Genomic DNA, 14133 nt, shown 5'->3' with positions numbered 1-14133 from the left:
ATGTCCATGAGGGTTTGCAGTTGAGTGTCCTTGCCTGGTGGCAAACTAAATATTGGAGATTTTTACCTTGCTAGATACTGACACCCGTACCACAACCACTTTTATGCTAGCGGTTTCAGGTCAATTGTTCACTCAATACACCTGCGTGTATTTAGATACACATTCCCTTGGATGCTACATTTGTATCTGCACAGTTATTGCGGTTCACACTGTCATTTCTGATGAGAGGATGCTAGTCTTATGGGAAATTTGTTTTCTGTAGTGCAATGATTCTCATTAGATAGGTTGCAGACAGTTGGCAGAACCCCTCTAATGGGCAGAAATGGCCCTGCAGTTTTGATGCAGCAGTGTCATAAGTAGAATTTAAACTGTGACGCCTTTACTGTTGCCCTCACACCACCTAGGTAGGTAGGGCCTTGTCAACATTTGAACAGTACAGTCCAAAATTATATCCCAATTAAGTGTTTTGACTATTTAAGCTTCTGTTAAATTCATTGTTTAATTATTGAACTTTCTTGCTTGAGCACTTTAGCTCTGATGCCAACTAGTTCATTTAGATCAGCATATGTATGAGCTTTTGAAGTGGTCTGTGTTCACGCCAGTTAATGTTTGAGTAATTACTAAACAAATACTGCACAGTTCATAAAGTCAATATTTTATTTGATATGATGAAGACGAAATGAAATCTGTATCCATTAGTTACAGTAAGTGGTACTAGATGACACTTACATATTTGGAAGTTTCATTACATTCCACCAGATGTTTCTAGTTTGTCTTCCATCCACTTCTGTGTCTGAGAAATTTGGAAACCTTTGGTAAGGTCTCATGGGACCAAACTGCTGAGGTCATTGGTCCCTAAGCCTACATACTACCTAATCTAACTTAAGGGGCTCCGGAAAGGCTCAAAATTATGAAAAGTTCAATTTTTACTCTTTTGCGTTTTCTGAATCTGCAGACTATTACCTTTTAATAGATATATAATTTATTCAATTCTGAAGACTACAACTATTTTTAAATTTTTTTTGAAATGTGTTCTACATGGGCGTGACCCACTGTGGCGCTGTTAAACTGCTGTCAAATGGTGTTATTATTAACGTCCGTGTTCATCAGGTACATTTTAGTGATGTGAGATAAAGTATGTGTTGTGGCTAACCTGTGATGGTTCAATATATATCGCTGGTGTGATTGTCGATTGTTTCATGTTTATTTACTCTGTCGTTATCTCGAAAATATTCGTAATTAATTCTGTTTCTTGAGTCTCTGTTTTGTTGAAGTATAATAATGAGTAAAAGTAAAGTTATTAGAAATCCTCTGAAGGCTTTTAAGAAAAGGAGAAATGTTGGAAAGTCAAAGGTATGTGTTATTACTGTAAACAATAAACACGATAACCAAGTGAGTGAACCTAACCTCTCAAGTACACCTGCCCATAGCAGTCAAAGTGGGAAAGAAAATACTTCACAGAAGAAGCTTGGTTCAATGAGTGAAAACTATGAATGTTTTATGGGCGAATCGGATGTGAATGAAATATTTGATATGTCGGTTCTCAAAGGAATTTTTTCAAACTGTGTAAGATGTATTCATTGTAGTGAAGTTGGTCTGGAACTCTCCATAATAAAGCACGTAGGACTTGCTAGTGAAATACAACTGAAATGTGATAAGTGTTCATACATGACCACCTTTTGGAACAGTGTTGCAGTAACTGCAACTGAAGAAAATGGTAGCAAAATCTACGAACACAACAACGAGCGATGCTTGCTTTAGACAAGGAACGCCTTCGGGCTGCAGACAGGGCTGTAAAGAGTCTAGAAATACAAGCAAGAGTAAACAGGAGGAGGAACAAGAGGAAGCTGGAGGAGGAGTTTGCAGAGGATGAAGATAATCCATCCTATGGACCTGGAATGCACTAAAAAGTTAATCCAATCTTTGTCGCTCGATTCCCAAAACTTTTATTTTCTCATACTAATTACATGTTTTCTAAGGATCTTCCAAACATATTTGTTTCAAACTTTCAGTGAATGTTACACAGTACCTTCTGCATAATTTAACACAGCCTTTTTCCAAAAAACTGTATATTTTTGAATATATAAATAAAAAACTGCAAAAAAATGATGTGAATTTTCATTACAATTGAAAAAAAAATCATCTTTAATAACTGAACTAAAATTTTGTAAAATCCCTGTGTTAAGTTGTAGCCCATATTCCAATAAATAATCTGCAAAAAGTTCAACTTCCTACCTCAAATACTTTGTGAGGAAAGATGTAATTTATAAGCGTTATTTTAACATTGCAAGTATAGGGCGTTCCGGAGCCCCTTAAACTAACTTACGCTGTGGACAACACACAAACCCATGCCTGAGGGAAGACTCGAACCTCCAACGGGGGGAGCCACATGGACTGTGACGAGGCGCCTCAGACCGCATGGCTACCCCAAGCGCCATCAGAGAATTGTGTGCATTTTATGAAGAGTCATGTGCAAAAATTCAGTAAGTATCTAGACAGTTTTAAATTTGTATCTATTGTGCTATAATAGCATAACTAACAATAACTTTGTGTTTCCATAGTTAATTATACAAATATTTGGTTTTACCGGTAATGAGAAAGAAAAAAAAAAATACATTTCTCCAAAGAAACAAAGGATAATTTTGGGACTCAAGGCTGAAGGACTCTCAAATAGGGAAGCTGCTAAGAAATTTCTCATAATTTATTGGAAAAACAAGCTGAAACTGGAAAGTCATGTTTGAGGTGCTAATGTGGTCAGAAGAAAATCTGCAGTCTCAGATCATGCATGGCAATGAAAATGACAGCACAGCAAGAAAGAAAACTGATTTCAAGGCAGATTGCTTTTAAGATTGAGCAGGGGTTTGGGGTTTTCAACTTCACAGCAAACAGTATTAAGATAACTTTTCTGATCCCAGCCTTACAAAGAAAAAACTTGCAAAGAAAGCCCATGGAACAGAACAGCATGTTGAAGAAAGAAAACGATTTCTCAATCAGTATCAACACTGGACATCTGAGGACTGGAAAAGTGTTTTTAAGGTGGGAAGGAATTTAACATGTTGGCAATGACAGTGGTTTGAAAGTGTGGGTGGAACCGGGAGAGGAATCTAAGAAAGATCGTGTTGTGGAAACAAAGTTCAGTTAAAGTATAATGCTGTGGTCAAAAGCTCCAATTACAAGAACAAACAACAACTGGGAGGATGGTGTGCTGATAAAATGTCCCTCTGTACCTGCATCCAGTGACAATATCAGCCGAGGGTCACAGGACCTTCAGGGCCTGTTCAGATGGAGTTTAGTTTTTAGTAGTGCTGCATTCACAATTGTTAAAATTCTAATATCATTGTTTGGTATAACTTCTATATTCTGAAAGTGTTTCACCAATTATGAAGTACACATACAACTGTTTCACTCTCACTAGGATACAAACAAACAAAACAATACCAACAAGGCTAAAGATCACTGTATATTGATCAACATTCAGGACAGTACCACATTATTATCAATGCACATAATGTTTCAGTTTTGTCACCTGACCCCATTTATAGTAAGCAGTCAATAACATGACATACGTCCTTAGCACCAGCCACGTAAGCCTACCTGCTTGCACAACAATCCACAACGGTATGCAGTACCATAAAGTGACTGGACAGTGGGTGCAAAACTGTCTTGTGTATGAGCAGATGCTTCACCAAATGGCACAGGCGGAGAACCATTTTCTTGATTGATACAGAGATGGAGGGTGATGCACACTGCAATAACTGTGAATGATTGGGCAAGTTTCAAAATATGAAGTGGGAAACTTGAGATCAGTGCATCACTGTAAGTGTCAAGTTCACAACTGCAAGCGAAAGATGCCTACACTACTTTCCAGCATGGTGTCCAATCATACACATTTCTTAGTGGGGGGAGGGGGGGGGGGGGAGAAAGAAAGAAAACAACTGTGAAATCCTTTGTGCCAAGTTTTAGCCTGCCATCAAAACCAAGGATCCAAGACATGTGAGTCAACTTGTCATTATTTTTCACAAGATTGTGTGTCTCCAGATTGAGTTTAGTGAACCACTGTAGCTATTCAAGAATTTTCCTTTGAGCAATTCTAGCATACCCAGACCTGGGAACCTGTTGCTTCCATACTTTAAGGGTCCTGAAAAGTAATCAAGGAACGTAACACTTGCAATGGATAGAAATGTTTTTAGGTGATTCCAAACATAGAAAAATATCAAGAATCATACACTAATGGGACATAGTGTATATATTTCCTTTGCATCCATATGAATTGCTAAAAATTTAGTTAATAAATAACTTTTCATGAAACTCTGTTTGCCATGATTGTACTGTTCAAGCAGTATCAACAATTATGCTCTGTTGAACATGTGAATGATAACTCTTGTTTATAGTTTCACTCCTTGTTCTCTTACAAAATTATCAATCTTTAAGAACAGTACAGGAGGTAAAAATTATGAATTTATTCAGCACAAGCAAGCAGTAAGAATATTGTATAAAACAGGAAAATTTAAATCTTGCAACAGCAAGATCATAGACAACTGAAGTCTTGAATTCACTTTTCAGTACTTTAACTACTTAAATTTTTAAGTAATATGCTCCATCGACCATAATAATGATTTTTCACAATGATGTGGAATGTGGTAGCTTACAAATGCAGCACATTTTCTCAGTGAAAAATGTGGCAACACACTGACAATTTACATGATGGTCTTCGAAATTACTTAAACTACCTATAATGTTTACTACTTGAAACTTAACATTAATGCATTATCTTTCTCTCCTATCCTGCTACATACACATGTATTGGAAGATACAAAAAATGTTTTTTTTTTTAATTCCAAAACTCCAACAGGTTTATTTACATCCAAACCAGATTATGCACCAGAATGCCAATGTCAGTGAAGGTGATGTTGGCGTATGTTACATCTTCATGTAAGTCCATGCCTTATGCCAACATTTACGATGTCAAAGCAGATTTTATAGAAAGTACAGTATGCTCTTCATTAGTAAGGTCAACATAATGTAGGATGAGAAAGCACCAGTTCACATTAAAAGTTTTTTTCTGGTGTACGTCATGTAAGTCGTACCCCCCCCCCCCCCCCGACCCATGAATCCGTACCGTAGGTGGAATCACATCAGAGGGATATCTGTTGAGAGGCCAGACAAACATGTGATTCCTGAAGAGGGGCAGCAACCTTCTCAGCAGATGCACGGGCAACTGTCTGGATGACTGACTGATATGGCCTTTTACCATCAAACAAAACAGCCTGGCTTTGCTGGTACTGTGAACAGCTGAAAGCAAGGGGAAACTACAACCATAATTTTTCCCAAGGGCAAGCAGCTCTACTGTATGGTTAAGTGATGCTGGCGTGCTCTTGGGTAAAATACTCTGGAGGTAAAAATAATCCCCCATTAGGATCTCCAGACGGGGACTACTCAGGAGGATTTCTTCATAAGGAGAAACAAAACCGGCATTCTATGGATCAGAGAGTGGAATTTTAGATCCCTTAATCCAGCAGGTAGGTTAGAAAACTGAAAAAGGAAAATGGATATGTTGACATCAAATATAGTGGGAACGAATGAAGTTTGGTGGCAGGAGAAATAGGACTTCATGTCACGTGAATACAGGGTTATAAATACAAAATCAAACATGGGTAATGAAGGTGCGGGTTTAATAATGAATAAGAAAACAAGAATGCAGGTAAGCTAGTATGAACCCCATACACTGGAATGTATTATCACAACCAAGTCAGACGCAAAGCCCATGCCTACCACAGTAGTATAAATTTATAAGCCAACTATCTCGGCAGATGAAGAGACTGAGGAAATGTATTATGAGATAAAGTTTATTTAGATAGTTGAAGAAAACAAAAATTTATTGTGATGGGGGACCAGAATTCAACAGGAGAAAAGGAAGAGATGGAAAGATACTAGGTGAATATGGACAGGGGAAGAGGAGGGGGGGGGGGATGAAAGAGCAAGCCATCTTGTAGAATTCTGCACAAAGCATAATTTAATCATTGTTAACTCTTGGTTTAAGAATCATAGAAGAAGGCTATATACATGGAAGAAACCTGGAAGCACCGGAAGGTTTCATATTGATTATATAATGCTTAGACAAAGATTTACGAACCAGATTTTAAATTTCCAGGGACAGATGTGAACTCTGATCACTATATAGCCTACTGGTTAGGAGCTGCAGATTACAACTGAAGAAACTGGAAAAAGGTACAAAATTAAGGAGACAGGACCTGGATAAGTTGAAAGAACAAGAGGTTGCTGAGAGTTTTAGAATGTGCATTAGGCAATAGCTGACTAGAGATGGGGACAGGAATACAAAAGACGAATGGGTAGCTGTAAGAGATGGAATAGTGAGGGTAGCAGAGGATACAATAGGTAAAAAACAAAGCCTAATAGAAATCCTAGGATAACACCAGAGATATTAAATTTCACTGATGAAAGGAGAAAATTTAAAAATACAGCAAATGAAGCAGGCAGAATGGAATACTTATGTTTAAAAAATGAGATTGACAGGAAGTGCAAAATGGCTAAGTGGGAAAAGTTAAGGACTAATTTAAGGATTTAGAAGCATATTTCACAAGGGGAAAGACATATGCCTACAGGAAAATTAAGAGACCTTTGTGGAAAAGAATGATTATCAAGAGCTCAGACAGAAAACCAGTCCTAAGCAAAGCAGGGAAAGTTGAAAGGAGGAAGGGTTATAGAGAGGATGTATTAACAAGAGATGAACTTGAAGGTAATGTTATAGAAAGGGAAGTAGACAACAATGAAGATGAGATGGGAGATATGTTAAGTGAGAAGAATATTACAGAGCTCTGAAAGATCTAAGTCAAAACAAGGCTCCTGGGATAGAAGATATTCCATCAGAACTATTGATAGCCATGGGAGAGCCAGCCATGACAAAACTCTTCCAACTAGTGTGCATGATGTATGAGACTTCAAGAAGAATGTAGTACTTCCAATTCCAAAGAAAGCTGTCGCTGACAGTTTAATAAGTCATCGTTACAAAAACTAACATGAATTCTTTAAAGAAGAATGGAATAACTGGTGTAAGCTGACCTGCGGGAAGATCAGTTTGGATTCTGGAAATGTAGGTCTTAGGCTACCTTAGGAGATACGTTAAGGATAGAGAAACCTAAGTTTATAGCATTTGTAGACTTACAGAAACTTTTGACTACATTGGTTGGAATACTCTTTGAAATCCTGAAGATAGCACGGATAAAATACAGGGAGCATAAGACTATTTACAACTTTTACAGAAACCAGACGACAGTTATACGATTCAAGAGGTATGAAAGGGAAGAAGTGGTAGAGAAGGGAGTGAGACAGGGTTGTGGCCTATTTATGATGTTATTCAACCAGAACATTGAGCAAGTGGTAAAACCACAGCACAATTTTGAATGGGAATTAAAATTCAGGGGAAAGAAATAAAAACTTTAAAGTTTGCGGGTGAAATTGTAATTCTGCCAGAGACAGCAAGGGACTTGGAAGAGCAGTTAAATGAAATGTACAGTGTTTTGAAAGGACAATATAAGATGAACATCAACTAAAGCACAACAAGGATAATCAAATGTAGTCAAATTAAGTCGGGGGATGCTAAGGGAATTAGATAAGGAAACAAGACACTCAAAGTAGGCAAGTTTTGCTATTTGGGCAGCAAAATAACTGATAATAGCTAAAGTAGAGAGGATATAATATTTAGACTGACAATGGCAAGAAAAGCATTTCTGAAGATGCGAAATTCATTAACATCTGATATAGATTTGAGTGTTAGAGATCTTTTCTCAAGATGTTTGTATGGATGTGTTGCCATGTACGGAAGTGTATGGACAATAAACAGTTTACACAAAAAGAGAACAGATGCTTTTGAAATGTGGTGCTACAGAAGAAAGTTGAAGATTACATGATAGTAATGATGAGGTACTAAACAGAATTTAGAGAGAGAGAGAGAGAGAGAGAGAGAGAGAGAGAGAGAGAGAGATATGGGGGGGGGGGGGGGGGGGATGAAGAGACAAGCACAAGATTGAGTAGCATGTAGGGCTGCGTAAATCCAGTCTTCAGACTGAAGAAGAAGACAAGTCATTTGCAAACAAGCTTCTGCATGTCCTCTGGCCATCTGAAAGGTCAAATTTAAATATTTTGGGATTCTGTGATTGATTTTGTAGATGAAAACTCTGTTGGCAATTTATACCTGGTCGTTGTCAAACAGCTATTCTAAGCAAATAGTACGAAAGTGCTTCCATCTAATTGGAAATTGAGCTGTACACAAGCCGTTCACGGTCAAACAGTTTGTAATATAACCATTTAAAATTATAAATAATAATAAATATACCACTGGATAGAGAGTTTTTTTACAACTATAGATAATTCTTGCACAATTGTAGTGTAGTCTTTCGAGCATCTATTTATTAGACGTTCCATAACAAAAATTCAATTAAATTTAAAAAATATATGTTGCTGAACGTGAATTTTATTGCTCGCGATGGAGCTTACCTGTCGCCCACAACTTTAAATTTACAACTGAGATACTTGCCTCATTTTCGAAATCCTGCACTACTCTCTCCAGCCCGGTAACCATCCCGCCACTTATTCGAATTCTTGTCCGAATCCTGGCTAAGAACAAAACAAGAAAGACCTGTTGATTGCCAAATAGGGGTATCCTTAGATTTCGCGCCAGTAATTGGCGCATCCAGAACTTCTCACAAACCTGTTGTTTTGGTATTTATTTATTTTTGATCCAACATCAACTGATTACAAAAAAAGTTTTTTTGTTCCAGTCTTCTGATAAGTCAGAGAATTACTTACTAGAGTTACATATTATTGCCTGGCACTTTTATCTACACAACTTTTTCTAAATTTAATTCAGTACACACAGGTTATGAACAGTTAGCATTTTAAATTCTTTAAACAAATTTCTGCAGGACTCCCTGGCACATTTCTTTCCCATAATTCTAAGTGCCTTCTTTTGTAAGATAAGTACGCTTTTCATATTACCTTTACTGCTGGATGCCCATACCTCTATCCCATAGCTAAAATGGGATTCAAATAGTGCAAAATATATTTGCCTCAGAGTGGTGATATTACAAAAAGGTGTCAGTTTTCTTAGGACATATATGGTAGTGCATAGCTTTTTGCAAATATCATTCACATGGTCAGACAAGTTTATATCTCCATCAAGTGTCCGGCCAAGAAATTTGGTCAAGTATTGTTTTTTAATGTATTCGTCATGCATTAAAGTTTGGTATTCATGAGTTTTTTTCCTCCCAAGATCAAATTCAATATAGAAAGATTTATTTGTGTTTAATTTTAGTTTGTTTTCATTAAAATACTGCAGAATTAAGCCTGTTGCAGTATTGGATTCCACTTCGAGCTGCGAATAGCTTGGATTGAGGCATATTAACGTGGTATCATCTGCATATAAGATAGCTGTGGCATGCTTTCTTATGGACTGATTATCATTAACATAAATAATAAAAAGAAGTGGTACTAATATTGACCCCTGTGGAATACCAAATTTATGTTTGATTTATATGCTCCCTCTGTAGTGCTAATAGACATGAACTGCTTCCTACTTGTCATGTAGGACCTCATCAGATTATGGGCTGTGCCTCGAATGCCATAGTTCCACAGTTTGTCCAACAATACAGTCATATCAACACAGTCAAATGCTTTTTGTAAGCCTAGAAAGATGTTGGATGCTGCTGTAATGGTGGACGACCCTTTGGCAACACATACTGCCACTTATAAATCACTTTTTTGCATACCAGGAAGTTCCAGATTCTTCAGTATGTTACTTTCTCAAAGATTTTGGGTATTATTGGAAGAACAGAAATGGTTCGAAAGTTTTCTACTAGGTTTCTGTTTCCTTTTTTAAAAACAGGCACAACTCGAGCAATTTTCAAATATCTGGAAATAGACCATCTACTATATGAGAGTTGATAACTGTTGATAAAGATGATGCAATTTTATGTATACATTTCTTAAGAGTGTCCAGACTAAGAACATCATATCCTGCTGCATGGGAATTCTTTAAGCTACTTACTATTTTAATTCTTTCTTCTTTAGCTTGTTGGTGTCAAAAATATACTTCCTGACACTGGTGTTCCACTGAATTTGTATTTATGATTTTTAAGCTGATTGTTTATGCTGTAGCCAACAGAAGCAAAGTAATTGTTAAATAGATCTGATATCCTATTCTGATCCGTTTCTATTGTGCTGTTTATCAGCAAGTGATTTTCAGTTGTATGTTTCCCAGATTTACGTATTTCTCTATTTACCAGTGACCATGATATTTTGGAGATATTATTTGAGTTTTGAATGACACTTTCAAAATGTTCCTGTTTTTCCGAAATTAGGAGGTCTACACTACATAGTATTTCAGATAATTTTTGAACGCTTCTTTTAATTTTTTATTGCTCAAGTCATTTAACATAGCATACTCATACCATATTAGTTTTTCTCTACCCTCAGTGACTGAACTTGATATCCAGTTTTGGGTTACAGGATGTGACTGAATTCTCTTTTTTATTAATGGGCAGGCTTGGTTGAGAATGTAGTATAGTTCACTTGAGAATTTGCGATAACTATGTGTCGTTAGAATACTGTTCCAATCCACATTCCTTAGCATATTGTTCAAATGAGTTATATCTTGGTCTGTATTCATCCTAATATATCTATAGCAACTGTGTGTAGGAACCTTTCTTATGTCCACACTAAGTTCTACTGAATGGTGGTCTGACAAAGCACTTATAATAACAGAAGATGTGAGATCATAAAGATGAATACCAGTGATTATGTTATCTATTGCCGACTGACATGTTTCAGTCTCCCTGGTTGCAGTGTTTATCAGGTATCTTACATTTTATTCAAGCAGAGTATACTTGAATAGTCTACTGTGTAACTTATTTGCTAATACATTTATGTTGAAATCTTCTATAATTACTAACTTTTTCAGGTGTGATATAAAACATTATCTATCATGTCACAAAACTTTGTTAAGAAAACCTTTAAGTTTCTGCCTGGCAGCCTATATAAACATATAACATAAATTTCATCATTTGGTACCTTTACACATGCTGCACATAATTCAATTGTTTCTTCTAATGAATATTTACTTACATTTACAGAATTCAAATCAAATGTGCTTTTTACACACATTGACACACTCCTCCTCTGATAGCAGATCTGCAAAACTTATTAGCTAGTTCCATATTTAGAGGTTTAAAAAGTTTTAATTTGGCATCATATAACCTGTGTTCACTAATGCCAAGCACATCAGGCATAGTTTCATTTACAAACACGTCTAATTGTTCATATTTATTGCTCAAGCCCTTGTTTGGTATTAGGCCGCTACCATGTCATAGCCGTTAAGTGAGGCAATTGCTCCCAAATTGAAGGCCCAGACTGCAGCGATGAATGTGACCAAATGCCCAGTAATTAGAAAGATATGAGAGACAACAGTAGCATTGTAAATCAAAATATAATTCTTAAATGAAGGAACTTCCCTAGTTTTCTGTATCACATTGGTTTCCATCAAAAGACACAAGTACACATCCTTGTTTAAAAATGCGCTGTTCCTTTTCTACAATTTCGAGCGAAAATACAACTTTTGGCTCAAGATAATTACATTAAACTTATGAGCTACTACAGATAGAGATTATTTTATAGTTTTGTATGTTTTCCACTTTCAATTCTATCTTAATTTTTCGGAACATGTGTGTCTGTTTTTTGCACTTATTTTTATGTGGTACAATGTCTGTCTCCCTTTCCACAATATGTAGTATTTTTCTCCCACCTTGCTAGGACTTGAATACCTGTGTTCTTCATTATAACTTTAACCTAACATTTCATTCTCCCACTAGTTGGTACTAGGGACTCCATTTCAAAGTGATTCTGTAGGAAACATTTTGCAAGAGTAGTGCAAACACCACCAGACGATATATGTCAAGTGTCTATATGCCATAAGTCTTCAATCTAGCTCTGCATCATACTTTTATATTTTCGTTTTAATCAATTTACATTAGCTACCTATCAGTGAACTTTACCCTGTATATAATTTCGAAAAGAGTTATGTATCGCCCCCCCCTCCCTTTTCGTAGCACAAGTACAACATATGTACATGATTTGCACAAAAATACCAGTCGCAAGTTTTGTCTGCAATGGAATACAGCTGTTCTGAATGTACCAATCAACATAACCAAGATTTCAGAGAAATAGGGTCAACCACCAAACTCAAACCACTGATCTGTATAATTAAATTTACACAGTTGCTCTGATTTTGTGATCATTCATAATGAAATAATTAAGAAAGATAATTAATATTTTGTTGATTGCTATTGTTTACAATCAAAGTAAAAAATAGAAGCTGGAAAGTTATAAGAAAACTGACGTTTTCAGAGTTTGAAAAACTTATTTTTAATAAAGTGACATCTTATGTGCGTCATACATAAGCGATTATAAAAAAAAATTGACTCTGTCAGCGTCTGTCTAAATGTTTTCCTGTGCAAATTGGCATTGCATATATTTGTTCTGTCGTGACAATAAATTTTAATGTACTATATTACTGCCCTTTTTACAATAATATAGATCTGATTCGCAGGAAAAACACTGTCTGTTAAATACTGGCAACGAATCTTCCTGCATCACTACTGACACAACATTTGACCTTATATCACTGACCACACTGCCTTTTGGGAGAACATCACCAGACGACAGAAATCGCAACCGTATTAGCTTCTCTGCCTCTCTTCCCACAGTAACAATCACTGCTGATGGCAAGATCAAACAATCATTATCTTTTCCTCTTAACTTTTCTGAATACTGCACAGGTCCCATGCTAAATAAATAAATAAATGTATGCAAGTATTGCGATTTAGCTTGTTTGCCATATTTTTAACAACAAATCCTGCAAATTTTAGTAAGTTTATATTTGGTCTAGTCTATAGCATGTATATCTATCGAGCGAGCATAGCCTACTGTGCATGTTCTCTCATCAAACCGCGCGAATCACATGATTTTGGGACGATGTTACTAGTCTACAATTTGCTGTAATAGCAAAACTTGAGTAACACACATATTGGCTCGTTTTGTATACGTTTCTGCATATTCGAGTTTTAGGAACAGTTATGGTGCGATATTGCCGTTGCTATGGATGTAAAGAGAAGTAAATGAAAGGAGCACCAGTTACTTTTCATAGGCATGTACAACAAAAGCATTATCGTATATGGCCTTTTATGTTGAAAAATATCGAGACATGGTATTATAAAGTCTTGTACTGTAGAGATAATTTCTGCATTTTATCGCCATGTGCTTAAAAGATGAGTGCGAGATAAATTTGCGAATGTGCTTCAGTGAATTACCAGTCAGTGTACTCGTGCTATGTTCATATGCAAGTAAAATTTGTACATGACAGTCTGATCAATTTCTTCCAATTTATACAGATTCTTAAACCCTTGTGTGTATCTATGTATTTCTGCATGAGATAATTTCCTATAGTGTGTAATTGCGAGTAATTAATTAGAACAAAGTCAACAATATTATCAGTGCAATAGAAAACATAAAAATATTGTTAGTTGACACTTCTATTATTACTCCAAAATTCGAGCAATTGATCTCGTATTTTTTCTTTTTTTGTGCATAGTGCATGCTTTTACATTTCTATCGAGATGGCGAAAAAATGTTATAGATATTTTACATGTCTATAAAAAGCAATAGGATACATACAGAAAAAACTGAAAATAATAATGGACAAGCAGGTGGTAGAAATCACTTACTGTATTTACTGTAACAATTTCATAGTTCCAAATACATCGTTTTTTGATGTCACTTGAGCGCCTTCTACAGTTCACTGTAATGTAATTAATAAAACAGTCATCTGGCAATATGAACAATTGCGATGCAAAAAAATATTGTCAGCTGTCTCTTCTTATTCTGTTACCAAACAAACACAAATAAAGTGGAATCTGAGCTACAATACCACAGTGGAAAAGCAGAATACTGTTGCTCTTCATGTCTTTAAGTCAAATTCGGTTTTTGGTCTCAAATTATTAAGTTTTCTATAAGAAGTTAATACAAAGTCTCACAGTACACTGAAGGGGATCTGTCTGTAGCAGT

The 14133-nt window shown here is 36.1% G+C and overlaps 1 protein-coding gene across 1 annotated transcript in view; it reads right to left on the bottom strand.

The window, feature by feature from the left end:
* LOC126234539 (uncharacterized) overlaps nt 1-8684 on the bottom strand; it is a 39487-nt gene extending 30803 nt beyond the window's left edge. The window contains exon 1 of the mRNA XM_049943235.1: nt 8555-8684. Coding sequence (XP_049799192.1) covers nt 8555-8599 — 45 coding nt within the window. The 5' untranslated portion in view covers nt 8600-8684. The remainder of the gene's footprint in view (nt 1-8554) is intronic.
* Nucleotides 8685-14133: the final 5449 nt, after the last annotated feature.

This window comes from Schistocerca nitens, chromosome 2 (genome assembly GCF_023898315.1).
Source record: "Schistocerca nitens isolate TAMUIC-IGC-003100 chromosome 2, iqSchNite1.1, whole genome shotgun sequence".
In the NCBI taxonomy this organism is placed as follows: Eukaryota; Metazoa; Arthropoda; class Insecta; order Orthoptera; family Acrididae; genus Schistocerca; species Schistocerca nitens.
Note: the sequence above shows the minus strand (reverse complement) of the source record. Positions and strands in the feature narration are given on the sequence as shown.